This window comes from Pongo abelii, chromosome 12, assembly GCF_028885655.2.
Source record: "Pongo abelii isolate AG06213 chromosome 12, NHGRI_mPonAbe1-v2.0_pri, whole genome shotgun sequence".
Classification (NCBI taxonomy): domain Eukaryota; kingdom Metazoa; phylum Chordata; class Mammalia; order Primates; family Hominidae; genus Pongo; species Pongo abelii.
In genome coordinates, this window is record NC_071997.2 from 28538284 (window position 1) to 28558261 (window position 19978).

General features: G+C 37.7%; 2 protein-coding genes across 4 annotated transcripts in view; both read right to left on the bottom strand.

Moving 5' to 3' along the window:
* LOC100437960 (DNA-binding protein RFX8) overlaps window positions 1-2342 on the bottom strand; it is a 103071-nt gene extending 100729 nt beyond the window's left edge. For both annotated transcript variants that reach the window (XM_054547287.1, XM_054547286.1), the window contains exon 1: window positions 2191-2342. In XM_054547287.1, the coding sequence (XP_054403262.1) occupies window positions 2191-2287 (97 nt within the window). In that variant the 5' untranslated portion in view covers window positions 2288-2342. The remainder of the gene's footprint in view (window positions 1-2190) is intronic.
* Window positions 1527-19978, bottom strand: part of LOC100453807 (E3 SUMO-protein ligase RanBP2) — a 40699-nt gene continuing 22247 nt past the window's right edge. The window contains exons 10-20 of one of the 2 annotated variants that reach the window (XM_054547239.2): window positions 18009-18190; window positions 17749-17924; window positions 17458-17581; window positions 16298-16459; window positions 15894-16031; window positions 15487-15633; window positions 14368-14547; window positions 14190-14273; window positions 10879-11014; window positions 7223-7317; window positions 1527-6175 (exon numbers count right to left, since the gene is read on the bottom strand). In XM_054547239.2, the coding sequence (XP_054403214.1) occupies window positions 2822-6175; window positions 7223-7317; window positions 10879-11014; window positions 14190-14273; window positions 14368-14547; window positions 15487-15633; window positions 15894-16031; window positions 16298-16459; window positions 17458-17581; window positions 17749-17924; window positions 18009-18190 (4778 nt within the window). In that variant the 3' untranslated portion in view covers window positions 1527-2821. Of the gene's footprint in view, window positions 6176-7222; window positions 7318-9040; window positions 9483-10878; window positions 11015-14189; window positions 14274-14367; window positions 14548-15486; window positions 15634-15893; window positions 16032-16297; window positions 16460-17457; window positions 17582-17748; window positions 17925-18008; window positions 18191-19978 lie in introns of those variants that run through there. The other variant, XM_054547243.2, reaches the window with a different exon arrangement.

The following is a 19978-nucleotide window of genomic DNA, read 5'->3' on the forward strand; positions in this document are numbered from 1 at the left end:
TACTAAAACCATTCAGGCATGGCGGTGCGCGCCTGCAATCCCAGGCACTCGGCAGGCCGAGGCAGGAGAGTCACAGGAGCCTGAGGCAGGGAGGTTGCAGCGAGCCAAGATCACGGCAGTACAGTCCAGCTTCGGCAACAGAGGGAGACCGAAAAAAGAAGGAGAGGGAGACCAAAGAAGGGAGAGGGAGGGGGAGGGGGAGGGCCCCTCTCCTTCATTATAAACAAAAAATTAGTATCATTTCCTAGCTAGGAGAAATAACAGTACACCGTAAGATACAGATTCTTGTTCCACTTCTGCTATTACTCAGTAAAGACACCTTGGGTAAATCAGATAGCCTCTCTTGGCCTCAGTTTACTCATGTCTAAAGTCTTCATTTCTAAGGTCCCTTGGGACAATGACATTATCAGATTCAAAACAGAATAAGGCTCTATGTTCTACAGTAGTGTATAGGCACATTCGTTTTTAGGTCAGGGATTTCTAACCCAGAGCTCACAGAAACTATACGCAAGTATACATCCACTTTTAAGTTAACACTTCACATTTCTCAAAGACTGTATCTTTAAAAATAAAAGATTAAGAGCTACCTTAGCTAGTAATAAAACCGGTATACTTAAAAAAGAAAATTCAGAGATTGTTACTTTATCATTGTACTTGTTTGGCATGGCTAAGATGTGTTACTGGTCACTAATGGTGAGATTTCACTTCCCTAACCTGTTCTTGAAGGCTTTCAACAGATCCCACTTCTTCTTCCACTCTAGTAGCCACACTTCTAAAAATGATCTGTGCAACACATATAATATGCAAGCCGTAGAATGCTGGCTGTTAAAAATGGGGTCCATTTTCAAATACAACATTTTTCTAAACCATGCACAAAAGAACAGCCCTACAGGGACACTCTTCCATATTGTATACATGCCGTTGCCACTACATTTGAATACTGGCAGACGTTAGTGGCTAAAGATAAACATTAGATAAAACATAGGTCTTCACTGAGCAGACCTGAAATAACAGAGCAATGAAGTACATTACAAATCAGCATCCCAGTACATTTTAAAAAAACAAACCAACAAGGGTGTCATGCCACCAGTCAAAAGGTACTTTGCTTAAACTGGCATTCTTTAACATGCATGTTGTAGTGCTAAGTACTTAATTTCATACAGCCACAGTTATTAATACTTTGCTAAGAGCTACCACCTGCTAAAAACTGCTGTTATCTCATACTGAGAATGCTAGTTCTATACCTTTGCTCTCAGGCTGTGAGGAAGGGGTGCTAGTCCAAAAGGCCATGGGATTAGATTTAAAAAGGCTAAAATTAAATCCTAGAAAATAAAGAATATTTTTTAACATTTTGGGAAACAAAATGAATATGCTTTTAAAACATAAAAAGCCAGAATCCCTCAATTTATACCACCAATCTGATTGTCTTACATATTCATTTATCCCTGTAGTTTCATTCTTCGCTCATTTAATAAATGAGCAAGACTGACATACAACATATAAAATGAGAACATCTCAATATCATGTTCTTTTTTTTTTTTTTTGGAGACAAAGTCTCACTCAGTCACTCAGTCAGGCTGGAGTGCAGTGGCATGATTTCAGCTCCCTGCTACCTCCATCTCCTATGCTCAAGCGATCCTCCTGCTTCAGCCTCCTGAGTAGCTGCTAATTATAGGCATGCACCACCATGCCCAGCTCATTTTTGTATTTTCAGTAGAAACAGGGTTTCACCATGTTGGCCAGGCTGGTCTCGAACTCCTGAGCTCAAGTGATCTGCCCACCTCAACCTCCCAAAGTGCTGGCATTCTAGGAGTGAGCCACCGTGCCCAGCCTCAATATCATGTTTTCTGAGTGACAAAAGAAACTGAACAAATGAAAATGAACACTTTAAAAAAAGACTCACGTTAATGCGCATGATTCAAGCATGAGTCCGTATACTGTACTGAGTTCTTTTGCTCTGCCCTAGCATGATAGAAGTATCTTCCAGTTACTGAAACGTCTTAAACTAAGTTCTCTTGCTCTTTGAAACATCACCGTGAACTTATTAAGGGAGAAAAAAAAATTGCTCAAATATTTTGGGGGTGTTCACAAAGCATCATTTATATCCCAACATTAGTATCCTACAAAGAGTCTGCATCAAGCTAAACATTGAAAGAAAAACTGTGCTTAACTTAACAACAAAGTACTTACCCTTTTCTGGTGTTTTAAATGTGTAGTTGATTGAAGATTCTTCCGTTGGAAAGGAAACAAAGAGATTTTTGACTTTGCTATCTGAAGACTGTTCCATATCAGAGTTCTTTGACAGTTCACATTTGTTAGGTTCCACTTTGCTTTCAGATCCACTCTGGGATACTGAACTAGTTTCACTATTGTTACTTTTCAAAGGTGCATTAAAACTAAATCCAGGAGAAACCACTGCTTTTGTTGTTGTTTCAGATGTGCTAGACACTTCAACTTCTGAAGTTGCATCTGCTACATCATCACCCTGAATAACATCTGTCCTCTCTCTTGTGGTTTCTTCTAATACAGCTACAGCAATTTTGCCACATGGTGACTCTCTGGGAGTGCTTGACCGAGAAACATGACGTGTTATCAAAGAATCTTTTTCCTAGGCTGTTTTTGCTTCATCAAAAAAAAAATTTTTTTAAGCTTTCCAAAAAGAACATATTCTTATCTTATTTATTCTAATTTAATTACCCTTTTTAAAAAAATTATTATTATACGTTTGCTTTTATGGTATATGTGTGCAATGTGCAGGTAAGTTACGTATGTATACATGTGCCATGCTGGTGCACTGCACCCACCAGCTCGTCATCTAGCATTAGGTATATCTCCCAATGCTATCCCTCCCCCCTCCCCCCTCAAAAATTTTCTTAAACGAGTCTGCAACATCCTGTAGTTTAAAACAAACAGCTAAATGCTCTACTTTTCTTTCTCCATCTGCAAAATCACATGCAGTCCACACCCATACTCTTTCGGTTCCTTTCATATTTTGCAAAGTCATGCCTGGAGTTATTCTGTGATTGGCACAAAGTTTTAATACTTGGTCCCTTCTCATCACTATACGAACTTGCTTATTATCATAATTCTGTAAAATCTTTATATCACCAATGCCCCTTTCTTTCCATTGACCAACATCTTTATCATATCTGTAGAGTTTTGCCCTGTGACTAAAAACAACTTGTTCATTTTCCTCACCACTGGATACTTCAACTAGATCAGGTAAAGGAACAACAGGTTCAAAGTACTGTCCATCTCTCTCTTCTTCTTGAGTAACATCAGATTCTTCATCAGTGCCAACTGAAGTCCCACTCTGATTCAACTTGGCAGGAGACTTAGATGGACTCAAAGCAGATTTCAAATTCAAGTTAAATCCTGTTGTTGACTCACCAGAGCGGAAAAGATTTTTTCTCACAGGGCTACCTGCCAATGCAGAAGCATGTACTGACCTACTACTAACACTATCATCCAAAGCATCTTCCCTTAAATCGTAGTTATCCCATTCTAATGTGGGCCCAGTGTTTTCAGGATTGGGTTTTATTGTTGTGTCTGAGGCAATGGCTGCATCTGTATCTGAACCCTTATCCTCTTCCTCAGTGACTTTTGTTTGATCATTTGTCAAAAATGTTTTGATATCTTTCAGTCCACTCTTCATTTCTTCAGCTCTCTGTATTAACTTGGCAGCTCTGCCAGTATCTACAAATTTATGGGGAGTTTGAAGTGGTACGTCTAACAGAAGCCGCTGGCATTCCTCAAATCTCTGCTTGAATTCTTCAGCCAGCTCTGGTGTTTTAAATTTTGCTGCCAACTGCTCTAGTTTGGCATCACCACCAGAGAAATCAATGGCTAACCAGATCCATGCTCTATCTGATCCAGAGAGAGGCTTCAGGTTCATTGTAGTCGTTATCCAATGATTAGCACACACTTTTAGTACTTGTTCTCTTCGCATCAGCATTCTTAGTTTGCCATTGACCTCATTTTTGAGAATTTTTAAGTTCCCCAAACCCCTTTCTTTCCACTGACTTATCTCGGCATCAAATCTAAATAGTTTTACCCGCTGTGAATACAGAACTTTTTCATCTTCTTCTCCTGTTACAAGTTCTACTTTTTCAGGCATTTGAACTACTGGTTCAAAATGGATGTCATCGCTGTCCTCAGTCTTATAGGCATCATCATCTTTCTCAAAATCACCAGAAGTGTTTGCTTTATTGGCCATTTTACCGCATTGTGATGAGAATAATTTTTCTCCAGCACCTGAAAATCCCTTGAAATTGGGCTCTTTTTTGCCAAACTGAAATCCTTCTCTGGAAGTTGATTTTGCAAGATCTGCAAATGTAAACGTGCTACTTGTTTGGCCAACAATCACAACACGACCATTCTTCTGGCTACTAATATCCTGAGCCTGGAAGCCAGTATCATTTCCAAGAGGCTTTTCACTTTTCTTTTCTTGATTTCCTGGTTCCGAAATGCCAAACTTAAATCCATCAGCAGACACAGGGATGGAAAATCCTTCTTTGGTTGACTTAAATTCTGTATTAGAAGAACCCTGAAACATACATGAAGGTGAATTTTCTTGATCCACATGCCCAAATTTGAATCCTTGCTCTGTATTGCCAAACTTAAAAGCTTTTTCTGAGAAATTACTTTTAAATCCTGTTCCCACCTGACTTCCAGAAGAGTCATGCAACTTCATTTCTGAGCCCAATGTGAAAGCTGAAGGAGCTTCTGCAATAGGTTTATAAGTTGGTTTAGAGGCATCACAAGCCACACATTTTAAGCAAGAACTCTCATTTTGTACACAGCAAACACTACAGTCCCACTGTCCTTTCCTGATGAACATTCCTTCAAATCCCCTCTTTGGAGCCTTGCTTATCTTGTTATCATGACTTGTGGGTTCTTTTACAATTCTGACAGCCTGATTTGATGCTGTGGCTACATTTGTTCCTGGGGCTTTTAAAATGCTCTGGGCTTCTTCAAACTTGCACTTAAAAAGTGCTGCTTCCTCAGGAGTTTTGAACCTAATAGCAAGTTGTTCTGGTTTTAGCAACTCATCTGCATAATCAAGGGCATGCCATACAAAAGATCTGTCTGATCCAGCATTTGGTGTCAATTTCATATCTGGACTGATGTAATGATTTGCACAGATTTTCAATACTTGCTCTCGTCTCATTAGAAGGCGAATTTTACCAGATGTTTTATGCCTCAGTATTTTTACATTGCCAATCCCACGTTCTTTCCATCCTTTGGATTCTACATCAAAACGAAACAATTTCGCGCGGTTGCAAAAGAATTCTTCTTCATCTTCCTCACCAGTTTTTACTTCAACCTTATCCGGAAGAGGTACTACAGGCTCAAAGTGAGGACCGTCATCATCATCATCATCATCCCCATGGGCACTTCCTCCATCTGTCTCCTGATTCTTGTTTGCTGTCTCTAAAGTGGGTGTTCCAAATACTGATTTCCCTGGACCATGGAAAGCAAACATATCACTTCGTCGAAAACCAGAATTCTTTTGCTGACTCGACCCCATGTTTTCTGTAAATGAAATTCCAGACACATTTTTGCTTCCAAAATTGAATGTATTTCGAGGCCCAATGGTTTGACCACCAGGAATTGGTTTGGGTCCACTATAGCCATCTCCTTGCAAGGGTTTATCTGAAGTCAGGAGACCTAAAAGGCTTTCACTGTTACTGTAAGCTGCAGGAGGGGGCTGTGTCACAACCTGTGGTGAGGAAAACGTGAAGTCACCATCATTTGATTTGAAATTTGAGTTAAATTTAAAAGGAGCTGGCTGTGTTGTGTGTGCTGGTGTTGGCAAAGATGGCCTTATTCCTTCACCCGGCATGGGCTGAACAAAATTAGTTTTCCCAAATTCTATAGCCTTAGATTCTGCAGATCTTGAAGCATGAGCTGCAATTGGAGGTTTTGTGAAATATCCTGGTTCTCGCAAAGGTGGATTTGTGCTTGTCTGTTGAACATTGTAATTAAAGGAATCATCACCCCTAGGCGATAGAATTCCTGTTGCAGGAGACTCAAAACGCAATGCAGGAGGACCATACATCTCCTGAGAGAACATACAAGCAGAAGAGCTTTGCACTGGCGGTGTGTGCATCTGTTGCGGATAGGCATAAATATGCTGTTGGGGTGGAAGCCTATTCATGCCATAGACTGGGCCCTAAAAGACAGAAAGTTAAAACATTTTGTAGATTGTCTACAAAACTACAGATAACTAAATGCAAACCAATTCTCACAAACTTCAAACATGAATATGAAGTGAAGAAGATCTCATTAGGGGATGTAGTACACATCATTAACCCGTTTATGCCAGAGGCTGCAAATTTTCTGTGTGAAAAATCAGACCTTCGCAATGACCTTGAGCAGTAGGATATAAATAACTCCCATAAGCTTAGTGTTCCAATAATGGAGCGCTAGGCATAAGTAGGTTAAGAGAAAACCACATTACTACAAAGATACTTGCATATATACTTGGCATATAATGAAAATTAATTATAGCATCTTAAAATCTACAGCTAAAGTCGTAAAATAAATACCTTCTTCATTCCTAAACAATTTATCAAATGATGCTAACAATAATGATGATGATGATGATGATGATAACATTCATTGAGCATTTATTAATGTGCCAGCTGGGCACTGTTCTAAGCACTTTACATTATTATCTCATTTTAATATCCCCAAAAACCCTATGAATTAAGGTATTATTATTATCCTCATTTTACATATGACGCAACTGATGCATTGAGAGGTTAAGAAACTTGCCTGTGGTCAAAATAAGCAGAAGAGCAAGGGTCTAAATGCACCCCAACACTCTGTCCTCAAAGCTGTCACATTCAACTACCACTGTAATATTGAGTCTTCAATCAATTGTTATACATATAGCTGTATCAGGCCTGAAAGTACTTACCACATAGTGGGTCAGCAAGGGCATTACAGTTCTATTTCTGTTAAAACAGAATGATGAAGGATCCACCACCACCACTCCCATTTTTAAAATATTCTAAATATTCACACTTATTTTAACACAAAAATAAGGTGACTGAGAAGTATAATTTCTGTATTTGGAGATAAATTTAAAATATCTACATTTTAAGGGACATAAAAGTTTTAATACTGAACTACTGCTCTCTTGAATTTATTTGAAGGAACCCTAAACAATTTAAAAAGGAAATAATTATAAATATATAAATTATTCCTTTGTTACCTTTGTGGGAGTAACATTAGCTGCTGGTCTGAGAAGATACCGGGAATTATATGCTGGTGACTGACTATAACATACTGAAGGGCCAGTAGTTGCAACTAAAAAAAAAAAAAAAGAAAAGAAAGAAAACACTGTTAAAGTCTATACTACAGTTAAGACTAGGCAAGAGCTATAAATACAAAAGCAATAGAAATTAAAGAAAGATTTAACTACATAAATTTTAAATTTCTGTACATCAAAATACACCAATCAAGATTATCAAATGACAAACTAGAAAAAAATTGCTAAATATGACATGAAGAATAAGAGAATAGCATCACTGTGATCAACAACAACAACTACCTCACAAGCATTAAAAAAGGAATAAAGAAGAAAGTAACTGTTGCCTTTTCTAAGAAAGATCAGTATGATGTGGAATTATGGACATTCAGTCACAGAAAGGACGTAAGGAACCAAGATGCCATCTGATGGTCAATGCATTTGAAGTGGGCCTAGAAAATCTGCAGAAAGACTAGGTTGTATTTTGTAAACTAAAGCTATTACTGAGAATGTTCAGCTCAAAAATCACCTGACAAATTCATGGAAAGGATGTCATCAACAACATAAAATGTGTTCCCTGGCTTAAAATAAAAAGCACATCAACACTCATGCTGATGTACAAACTATCTGCTCCTCTGTTTTGTGTGTTTTACCAGGAAACAAAACGACTAGAAGGCACCCATGTTAACGGCAAAACTACCAATAGTCATTTGCTTGAACAGTTTTATGATAGTTTTACCAGAAAACAACCAAAAGACCTTTTATGCCTGTACATGGAAGAAGAAACAGAAACTGTGCCAAGAGGTTCCAAACAATTGCCTCTGGAAAGCACTGAAAAATCAAGACCGAGAAAAGGCTAGCCAGAAGCCCAAGTTTGATTTTGGAAACCTAACAGAGGTGAGGATAGCTATTTTGAAATTACTATGGGGAGGAAGCAGGCACAGAACACAGAACAACCTGACAGAAATGGCCCAAGAATCTTAAAGTCTTGCAAGATGTCTGTCTACATGAAAGCAAAAAGAAAAAATATAATTTTAAATTTAAAAAAAAATCTTAGTCTGAAGTTTAAGTAGGGACTTTAATTGACTACTGACTCTAAACTGTGCGGAAAAAAACTAAAGAGCTCTAATAAATCTACTAAAAGTAATCTAATTTTTAAAAGCACCATATGAATAGACAATTTAGGAAAGAAATATAATAGGCCTCAAGGAACATGTTTTCGAAGTGAGCCTTGAAAATCCGCAAAATGACGAGGTTGCATTGTGCAAACTGAAGCTATTATGAGAATGTTCAGGTCAAAAAAATTACCTGACAAATTCATGCAAAGGATCTCACAAGGAACACAAATGTGTTCGCTGGCTTTTAAAAAATCACATTAACATTCATGTTGATATACAAATTCTTCTCCAACTGTTTTGTGTGAGTTTTACCAAGAAACCAAACAACTGGAAGGTACCCACGTTGAAGATGGCAAAACTACCAACAGCCATTTGCATGAATTGTTGAGCACGACTAGTATTAAAAAACCTTAAAAATTGATATCACTTTTGTTCCTACAAATTGGCAAAGGATTTTATAAACTAGTAAGTCAGCATTAGCAAAAGTGCGAAGATGGCACTATCAGATACTAGTGGTAAGAGCATAAACTGAATATTTTGAATACCCTACAAAACTAGGACAGTGTCCTAGAATTTGTAATGGCATAAACCAGAAACAACATAAAGGAACAGAATTTACAGTACTTCCATGTGATGGGATACCATGAACTCATTAATATTCAAAAAACATTTAAGTTTAAAAATGCTCAGAACTAAAGTAACATTTAAAAAACAGGCTAGCTCATCTACACGCAACATAATAACATGGTAACAATCTCATAAAAAATACTATATGTATAGAGAAAGAACCAGAAGGAAATGCTCTCAAATATAAGAAATGTTAATAAGGTGGTTAGTTTTTAGTTTTCTTCACCCTGTTCAGTACTTCTGAGTATCTCCTATGAGCTCATTAATCTTTAATTTTAATCATCTTACTTTAAAAAAAACAAGGACCATCTTGATATATGTTTACTTTTATTAAGGAAAAAGAATCTATGAACACAGGAACAGAAATCAGGAGATCTTGGCTCTCGCCCTTTCAGTGCCACAAAGCTGTTTTGTGAACCTGTAAATAATCCATTTGGAGTCTCCATATTTCTCAATTGTAAAATGAGGATGTGCTGCTTCTACACATTTCATAGGGTCATTGCAAGAATAAAATGAGACAATGGGAATGTTGTATTTACATGCTTGTATAAGAACAGAAGGCCTTTTATGCCTGTACACAGAAGAAATGGAAACATGACCCACAAGGCACCAAATAACTGACTGCACACATCACTAAAAAAGCCCCAGAAAAGGCTAGCCAGTTCGTTTATCCTCTTACAAGGACCTATATGATGTATAAGGTTTTAAGTAAACAAGGTTTGAACGTTAGACATTTCATATACTTATCTATGACTTATGACATTTAATAAGCTTGACTTCACAAAGATTTTGTTATTTTGCTTGTGTTGAGAAGATACTATCACAAAAGGCTAGTGGGGTTGCCTTAACTATATGAACCATCACACAAATGTGCTAATCTAAACTAGATTTGATTCTAAATCTTTCCTGGGCTAAAAAGAGAAAAAAAAAAGGGCACTACTACTACCATTTCAGAAGTCTGTCGTATGTAAAAGGAACAATTTTGTTATTTCTGGCTGCCTGGGAGCAATGTATTATACTGGCAAGTGCTTTGGAGTTACACCACTGGAGTGTGAATCTTGGCTCTATCAATAACTAGCTGTATAATAATGAGTAAGCTACCTAACCTTTCTTTATCCCATTTCTTTATTTATAAAAAAGGGATTAATAATGGTACCGGCCATTCTAAGTTACTGTAATTAAATAAAATTACATTCACAAAGCACTTTTGCACATAGCCAACCCACAGTAAACACTATTAGTAACCTTAGTTCATTAACTATTTACTGTATACTCTAATAAATGTCTGATACACACCCACGCCCACCTGCACATACACAAATGCTCATAGTAATTATGTAAGGCAAGTATTATCTCCACATTTCAGACAGGTTAACTTACACAGCTATTATAGTAAGTGATAGAGCAGAACTTAAAAACCCAGTATGATTCAGGTCCAAACTCCTTTTCTTTCTTTATATAACCATAATATTTCAAATTAAGTAAGATTTCCTATATAATGTCCTGCCTCTCATCATTATCATCAAAATAATTCCCCAGAGGTGTAGGTTCTTAATTAAGCATTTCTTAGTGCATAACTCTATTCATTAACATTTTTCAATTTAAGGAATAATCTCATCTCAGCTCATCTGAGGTGTGGATTAAGTGTTCTTTAAGCCTTTATATACATGTGATCACATACAGCTCGTTTTTTCTGCTTGGGGTTATAAAAATCTCCGTTAACACCAAATACAGCTTTTGAAGTAATATATAAACAGACGTTGACATGTATATTAACAAACATATATAAATAAGGTGATTTCACAAGTTATCTACTTAAAACAGGGAAGTAAAGTAGTTTTACTAAAATATGCAATTATCCACTTGCCAGCTCACCTGTTAGTGGAGCCCCATGAAATGTCTGTGACCCCTGATATCCATCAGGCACTGAGTCTGGTCCATAATTCTCTGTGGGCCAACGATGAAGGGATGCTGAGTTACTGCTATTTAGTTTCAACTCCTGCATTTCTTTCTATTGGAAGAAAAAAAAAATCAAATAATTTTAAACATTTAATTATATCATGCCAGAAACAGTGCTGGGAAAGCTTACTCTTTTAAATTTAAATAACTGATTTTTTTTTTTTTTTTTTTTTTTTTTTTTGAGATGGTGTCTCGATCTGTCGTCCAGGCTGGAGTGCAATGGCACAATCTTGGCTCACCGCAACCTCCACCTCCTGGGCTCAAGCAATTCTCCCACCTCAGCCTCCCGAGTAGCTGGGATTACAGGCATCAGCCAGCACGCCCGGCTAATTTTTTGTATAATAGTAGAGATGAGGTTTCACCATGTTTGCCAGGCTAGTCTTGAACTCCTGACCTCAAGTGATCCACAACCTCAGCCTCCCAAAGTGCTGGGATTATAGGTGTGACCCACCATGCCCGGACCTGATTATATCTTTTGAAAGTTTCTATTTGCCAATGAGTTCTAGGTACCTGGTGCTGATTTTAAAATATGATTCTTAATTTGTTAAAAATTTATCTGCTCCCATTTTCATTCATTAATACAAAACCTAATTCATTAACTCTCTCACCTAAACAAATAACCTCCTAAATGATCACACCTTCATTTCCATTCTACACTTGCCTACATTAACCTTTCTGATGTTCACCTCCAGCCAAGACAATTCCCTGCTCAAAAAAACAAGTACCTAGAAACTAAATTTCTTTCCCCAACTTTCACAGTCCTCTAACATTACACTGACCATCCTTTCAGTGTGTTCTTTCTACACTGCAATCTGGACTACCTGACATTCCAAATCACCTCCCCAAATTAGCTTTTCACTTAACCCCGTGCTGAAACAAAATACAACTCATTCTCAAGGTGATGTTCAAATGCTCCACCAGGAAAGGGAAAAAAGTAGCAGCTGCAGAGAAATTTATTATGTATATAATGATATGTCCAACGCACTTAAACTCTTAATTCTTATACTATCTACACTGTTAGGTAAACAATATTAGCTCCTATCTTAAAATGAGAGAAAGGGATGCAGGGAATAACAGCTGGAATTTGAACCAGATCTGACTCCAAAAATGGTTTCTGAACACAACTCTGCTGCCTTGACAAGATGGCAGATAGATACAATGCCGTCTAGTGTAGCTATGTGGCTACCTGATCTCTGCTGAAGAAAACTAAATGACAGCACCATACCCAACCCTAGAACCTACAAAATGTCCCCTTACAAAACAGACACTTAACAGGAAATTGTTTTTCCAAAGAAATTGTAGTGGTATCAGAAAACAGGTAAATTTTGAAAAGTTTCAAACTTCTCTGTATCAGCCCAGGAATCCGACCACTTCTAACAAGTGAGGTCAGGGACAGATCTAGCATGTCGGCTTTCTTTTTCCACAAGTGTTTCAAATAAAAATTTCCCAGAAAGACCTAACCATGAGGTCCAAAACCATCTCAATTTTCAAGCTAAATAAAATTTCCCCCACTCATCCATCTACAGTGCCTAGTCCAGATGCTACACATACACATCCAAGAAATAAGAAACTAGTGGAATCACCTAGAAAACTTTATGGTCACTGTTGGTATCCGCACCAGAGCTTTGAATTTGCAATCACTGCTGTAACTGTAATTTTTAACATTCAATGTGATGAGAACTGGCTTCAATAATTCTCTCGTTTTTAAAGATAAGACGCCAAACAGTCACAAAGGAAGTGACTGGCCCAAGATCATTAATTAATGGCAGAGTCAGTACTAGTACCAAGCTTTTCAAGCTCATGGACTAGTGCTCCACTATACTTCCACAGAATACAATGCTGGGAGCCTGAAACCTGTATGTTAAGTCAAAATTGTATGTAATTGTCATAGGCCACGACTACACAGAATTAACATTCAAAATTTTTGTGCAAATTCAAAAATGTCTTCCCCACCAAATAGTATTCTCTTAAGTTGCAAATACTGCTGATCACACTGTAATAATCGCCACACATCAGCATATCTTTGATGTAACTTTAGCAGTATGAGTAATTTAGTTCTTGCCTGATAAGCATGAAAGAACCTACTTTTATTTCCAATTCCAAAAAAGTCAAGCTCCTTTGAACCCTATTGTTAAAATAAGATATATATACATAACTATTTCCTTACATAATTAAGTCAAATTCATATGGAAGTATTAAAATATAGTAGGACTTTTTGAAGCTCAGACCGCTTTTCAATTCCTAGCTATACATTTGAAACACATGTAATCCACAGCTAATCTGGGAATGAACTCATAGACCAGAGTATGATTAGTACAGTGTAGCAGTTCGATCACTCAGGAAACTTCTCTGTGCCAGGAACTCTTATATTTTAAATAAAACAGTTTCTACCTTTGAAGGTCTCAAATTTTGTGGAAGATGACGAGAGAGACACATAAAGTACTTTCAAAAATATGGTAAAGGGTTGGGCGTGGTGGCTTACACCTGTAATCCCAGCACTTTGGGAGGCCAAAGCAGGCAGATCACCTGAGGTCAGAAGTTCAAAACCAGCCTGGCCAACATGGTGAAACTCTGTGTCTACTAAAAATACAAAAATTAGCTGGGCGTGGTGGCGGGTGCCTGTAATCCCAGCTACTCGGGAGGCTGAGGCAGGAGAGTCGCTTGAACCTGGGAGGTGGAGCTTGCAGTGAGCCAAGATCGCACCATTGCACTCCAGACTGGGCAACAGAGTGAGACTCCATCTCAAAACAAAACAAAACAAAATATGGTAAAGTGTCAAGACCGAGGTATGTAGGCTGGGCACAGTGGCTCACGCCTGCAATCCCAGCACTTTGGGAGGCTGAAGCAGGAGGACTGTTTGAGCCAGGAGTTCAAGGCCACCCTGGGCAACATGGCAAAATCCTGTCTCTACAAAAAATACAACAATTAGCTGGGCCTGGTGGCGTGTGACTGTCTGTAGTCCTGGCTTCGTGGCAGGCTGAGCCAAGAGGCTCTCTTGAGCTAGGAGGTGGAAGCCACAGTAAGCTGTGATCATACCACTGTACTCCAGCCTGCACAACAGAAGAAGACCCTGTCTTTAAAAAAAAAAAAAAAGACCAAAATGTCCCCTTGCCATACTATTTGGATGGCAGGGGGACATTTTGACCAGCTTCAGAAAAAAAGTGAGAGAGTGGCCAGGGAAGGAATCTTGGAATAAAAAGTACAGCTAGAGAAATTAAGTGACTTACCTTAATGGCCTTCAGTTGTTGGCAAATCATTTTCAGTAAAGAATTCTGATCTTCTGCCCATTGAGGTGGTGTTTTGGGAGAATACTAAAAAAAAAAAATAAAAATAACAAAACAGCATTTAAAACACTTAGAACAGAAACAATTTCACAATGAAATGATTCCATTCTTTCCTGTTTACCTTGTAACTTTTACTTGGTGATAGTGAATATTTGGTAGGAGATGGTGTAGAATGTTTTATTTCTGAATCTACATTTTGCAAAGAACCATTTTTATAAAGAGGACCTCCTTCACTATAGTCTTCGAGTTCCTGCATGACTGAATTAAGCATCTCTTTTACAGACTCCAGGGGCACAGGCAACTAAAAAGACATTAATTAAGGGCTTTCGTTTGCAAAAAATTCCAAAAGTAAAAACTCTAAAATGATATATTTTATCTTATTTACATTTTTGTCACTTTAATAAGCACTTTACACTTTAAATAATAATACACGTGAAAATGTTTTTTAATTATCTTTTTTCTTTGTTTTTCTGTTGTTTTGTATTATTATTTTTATTTTTTTGTCTTTATTCTATAATTTTTTTCTTCATGAACACAGAAAAGTGTTGTACAATCTAACATCTTCTGATTCTAAAGTCCATGCTCTTTCTATTACTTCTGTTAACCATGATAACTGTAGAGGAATGTTAACTTGGAAAGCTTTTCCAAGTGAACAAAATAAGTTACTGATGTTTTCTAACTGATTTTCAATGGTGACAGAAATACAGATGCTACAATACACCAGACAACATAAATCCTAATAAAAGAGTAGTAACACAAATTAATCAACAAAACACTCAGAAGACTGAACATAATTTAACATCATCATGACAATCTCAAACAGCTGACAGCAAGAAAACAAGGGCGTTCATAATGGCTGATGAGGATGAGAAGAAATGCTCTTAAGATGTCAGCAACAACTTTCAATTTCAGCAAAGTTCATTAAGAATCAGTCCTGAGGCTATATTTGTTTTGATTACACTGCTAAGATAACAAAATCAATGTCTGATCTTAGAAATCTTTTCTAATTCCCCAAGAAGTACTTTTTAAGAGCATATACCTAGATTCCCAAGTTTAAAAAGACACACCAAACCTAAGACAAAGCAAGCAAATATAAGCATTTAGACACACACATCCCTTCTGTGCATTAGTAACAACATATTACTGAGTATTTTTGAAATTACCAAAATATAAGACCAACGCAAAAACATTGACCAGTGGGTTATCAGTAAGAACGTACATACAACAACCTGCTACTTACTTTCTTGACCACTGAAAGATTTGAATCACTGTCATCTAAAATCTTTATTAGGTAGTCCTTGGTCTTTCTCAGATAATTTTTGCATTCTTCTTGTTCTTCAGGAGACAGGGCATCATTTTCAATGTCTTCTGCCTTCCTGTGAAAAATCTATACAAATAGTGCTTTTATGAAATCATTAGGTTTTTAAAACAAAAAACTTTTAGCTTGGCCAGGCACGGTGGCTCATGCCTGTAATCCCAGCTACTCGGGAGCTGAGGCACAAGAATCGCTTGAGCCTGAGAAGCAGAGGTTGCAGTGAGCCAACATTGTGCCACTGCACTCTAGCCTGGCCAACAGAGAAACCCCATCTTTTAAAAATAAATAAATAAATAAATAAAACTTGTAGCTCAAGTACCACATCTACTTACCAGTGCGAGATTCCAATAAGAAACAACGCTTTTTATAGATTCAAAAGCAGTCATAGCATCTTCTATATTTCCGTTTACTGCATCCAATATAGCAAAAGTTATGTGTGCGTCTTCTTCATATTCAACAATTTCTGATGCCTAAACACACAGAATAGTTTTTAGTCAAATTGTTTATACTCAGAATATAAAACCCAAATGATTTTCCAAAGATTTTATGTGATCTTAAGAGACAAACATCTCATTACTCTTCTCTGTCATATCTTATTTGTGAGAGCTAGTGAATTTAGAAAACAAGATTACCATTAAATAACAAGGCAATTAATTTAAGCAGTTTATAGCTCCATGTCTTTGTTTATAAACTGGAAATTCCCATCTCCAATAAATTCATAAAGGAACTCTATTACCTGAATGTCTACACTATGAAAATGTTTAAACAGAGGATCAATAGGTTCAGGAATACTGTTCTTCTTTTTTATTATCTTCAACAATGGCAAAACTTTCTTCCAATAATGAACACTTCTCCCTATGTATTCTCGTTGATCATAAAAAGAATTAAGATCGCTGCCCTAAAAAAGAAAGTTAAAAGCACACAACTTTAAGGAACACGCATGATTAGATCTGAAGTTCATTTACAAGTTGTAAGAACTGGCTCAAATTTCAAGTCAAAACCAAATGGTACCTCAATAATCACTTGTTCAGCTTCCAAATACTGTAATAACTAAACCACTTTAATACCAGTGATCATTCTACACTGACTTTTTTTTCTTTTTGAGACAGAGTCTCGCTCTGTAGCCCAGGCTGGAGTGCAGTGGCGTGATCTTGGCTCACTGCAAGCTCCGCCTCCTGGGTTCACGCCATTCCCTTGCCTCAGCCTCCCAAGTAGCTGGGACTACAGGCGCCTGCCACCACGCCTGGCTAATTTTTTTTTTTTTTTTTTTTTTTGTATTTTTAGTAGAGACGGGGTTTCACCATGTTAGCCAGGAATGATCTCGATCTCCTGACCTTGTGATCTGCCCACCTCGGCCTCCTAACATGCTGGGATTACAGGCATGAGCCACCGCACCCAGCCTCTACACTCAACTTTTAAACGCTTCTAATGATACCACCCTAACGTAGCAATCCAAACTACTTTTTAACAGTTACCATTTTTAGATAGCTGAAACCTGCCTCTTCTGTAGTGTCAGTTTGTTCAAAAGGCTGACCATCTACACCTAATGGTGACACAAAACACACCTTAAATATTTAGAAAGATCTATAATGGTCTTACCTACAAAGCCTTGTGCTAATTTTTTTTTAATTTTTCAGGCTGAATAATTATCAGGACTTAATTATTAAGGAATAACAGTAACAGCTCAGCTAATATGTAACATTCACTGTGTGCCAGGTACTGCTCCTCTAAGTGCTTATATTTAACTACATTAACTATTTTGCAGCAATAAAAAACACATCTGTCATAATATGACCAAGCTGCTGTTTTCAGAACAAAAAAACTTTCAATGAAAAGTTCATGATTCTAAAAAATTAAGGTAATGTTCTTTAAAAATGCTTATACTTTAAAACTCACCATTTTCTGAAGGCATTTTGCCCAATGTACAAGCAGAGCAGGCTGAAGGCCATGTTTTTCCTGGGCTCTTAGAGTGTTTATTTCACGCTGAACTAGAAGTCTCAATTTTGCTGCGTTTCCAAGTCTAAAAAATAGTTCAATTTACTAAAATTGCTTTCTAAATACACAGTTCAGCGCTTACATACATATATGTTCATGGGTCACATGACAAGTTAAATCTTCACATGAGGATTAAATCCCTGGTAAAACCTATGCACTAAGTGACAGCAATATTTTTGTTTTACTACTTACACTGCTTTTCTGTGAATCAGAGTACAAACCGCATCCCACCAAGATTTTTGTCTTTCTGTACAAAGCTGTTTACACACAGGAAGGGGCAGGCATAACGGCTGATAGGAGCTGTGGTGAGAATTACATTTCTCCTTTAATTGTAAGTGGCTGGTATATACTACTCCAAGGAGAAATACCTGTTTTATTTAAGGAAAAGTTAAGTTAGTAAAAAAAAATTAAACAAAATTCAGAATATTTAATTTGTTAAAATCTTTGCTTACTTCAAGGTCTAAAATACATATTGATTCAGGTGCATTTGTTTCAAGCCTTGAGGTTTCCTGGGGCAAATGATGGAAAAGCTGTTTTAGCCATTTTCGGATTCCAGGTAAAGCAGGCAATGAATTCCACTGTAAGCCAAGCCAAGTAAGGTGCTGAAGACTACCATTATGTGCTCGAATAGCACCTAAAATCAAATTTAAAAATTGGCTTAAGGGTTTGAAATTTTTCTTTGTGCCATTAGTTTTGCCAACATAAGCAATTCACATTATATATATCTTAATTATATAACTGCTTTTCTATATCAAAGCTGGAGAGAATTCTATGTTAGGCAAAATCTCATGTTCTTATTAATGCATTCTCACTTGATTATTTCTAGAAATTTTAATAAAAATAGTAGTGATGAAGAATGTTTAAGTCCATCTTAAAAAATGACACTGACTAGAACTCAATAAACCAAAATCAACTGACAAAAACCAAATAAAGAATACCTAACCTAATAAGAAACCCCAAAACAATGGGTTTTCCTTTAAGTCATTAAAGCAATGGAACATCACTATATTAATCCATCAGTACAGTAAAGAAATCTGTTTTTCTATAAGAAAGTCAATATTGAAAAGGATATGCACAGTCAGGAGTTCGAGACCAGCCTGGCCAGCATGGTGAAACTCCGTCTCTACTAAAAATACAAAAAATTAGCCGAGCATGGTGTCACGTGCCTGTAGTCCCAGCTACTTGGGAGGCTGAGGCAAGACAATTGCTTGAACCTGGCAGGCGGAAGTTGCAGTGAGCCGAGATTGCGCCACTGCGCTCCAGCCTGGGCGACAGAGTGAGACTCTGTCTCAAAAGAAAAGAAAAGAAAAGACAAGAAAAGAAAAGGTTATGTGCTTCCGGAAGCATAAAGAGGTATAATCTTTCTGTCATTTTGGCAATTTGCAAGACTTAAAGATGTTCATGTCCTTTGTCTCAGTAATTCTGTTTTTAGGTATCTCTATGGAAATAACTTGCAATGAAGACACTTTTTGTTGAAGTTTTTATCAGAGTATGATTATTAACAGTGGAAAAGTTGAAAACAACTTGGATGCCCAATAACAGAAAGTAGCAAGCAAATTATGACTACTTCATAAAAAAGATTATATTGCCAATAAAAGTGATATTTATAGTTTTAATACAGAGACTATGGGAGAGAATTCATGAAGGAAGCAAGATAAATCATACATAAACAACCATTTAGATGAAAAATATGGCCAGATGCAGTGGCTCATGCCTATAATTCCAACACTTTTTGTTTTTGAGATGAAGTCTCGCTCTGTCGCCCAGGCTGTAGTGCAGCGGTGTGATCTTGGCTCACTGCAACCTCCACCTCCCGGGTTGAAGCTATTCTCCTGCCTCAGCCTCCCGAGTAGCTGGGACTACAGGCACATGCCACCACGCCCGGATAATTTTTGTATTTTTAGTAGAGACGGGGTTTCACCATGTTGGCCAGGATGGTCTCGAACTCCTGATCTCAGGTGATCTGCCCGCCTCGGCCTCCCAAAGTGCTGGGATTACAGATATGAGCCACTGTGCCGGGCCCAATCCCAACACTTTGGGGGGCTTAGGGCTAGGAGTTCGAGACTAGCCTGGGCAACAAAGGGAGACCCTGTCTCTACCAATTAAAAAACAAAATTATTTGGGCAGAGTGGCATGTGCCTATGGTACCAGCTACTCAGGAGGCTGAGGCAAGAGAATCCCTTGAGCCCAGAAGTTCAAGGTAGCAGTGACCTACGATCATGCCACTACACTCCAGCCCAGGTGACACAGCAAGACCCTGTCTCAAAATACAACAAGGCTGGACGCGGTGGCTCACACCTGTAATCCCAGCACTTTGGGAGGCCAAGGCAGGTGGATCACCTGAGGTCAGGAGTTTGAGACCAGCCTGACCAACATGATGAAACCCCGTCTCTACTAAAAATACAAAAAATTAGCCGGGCGT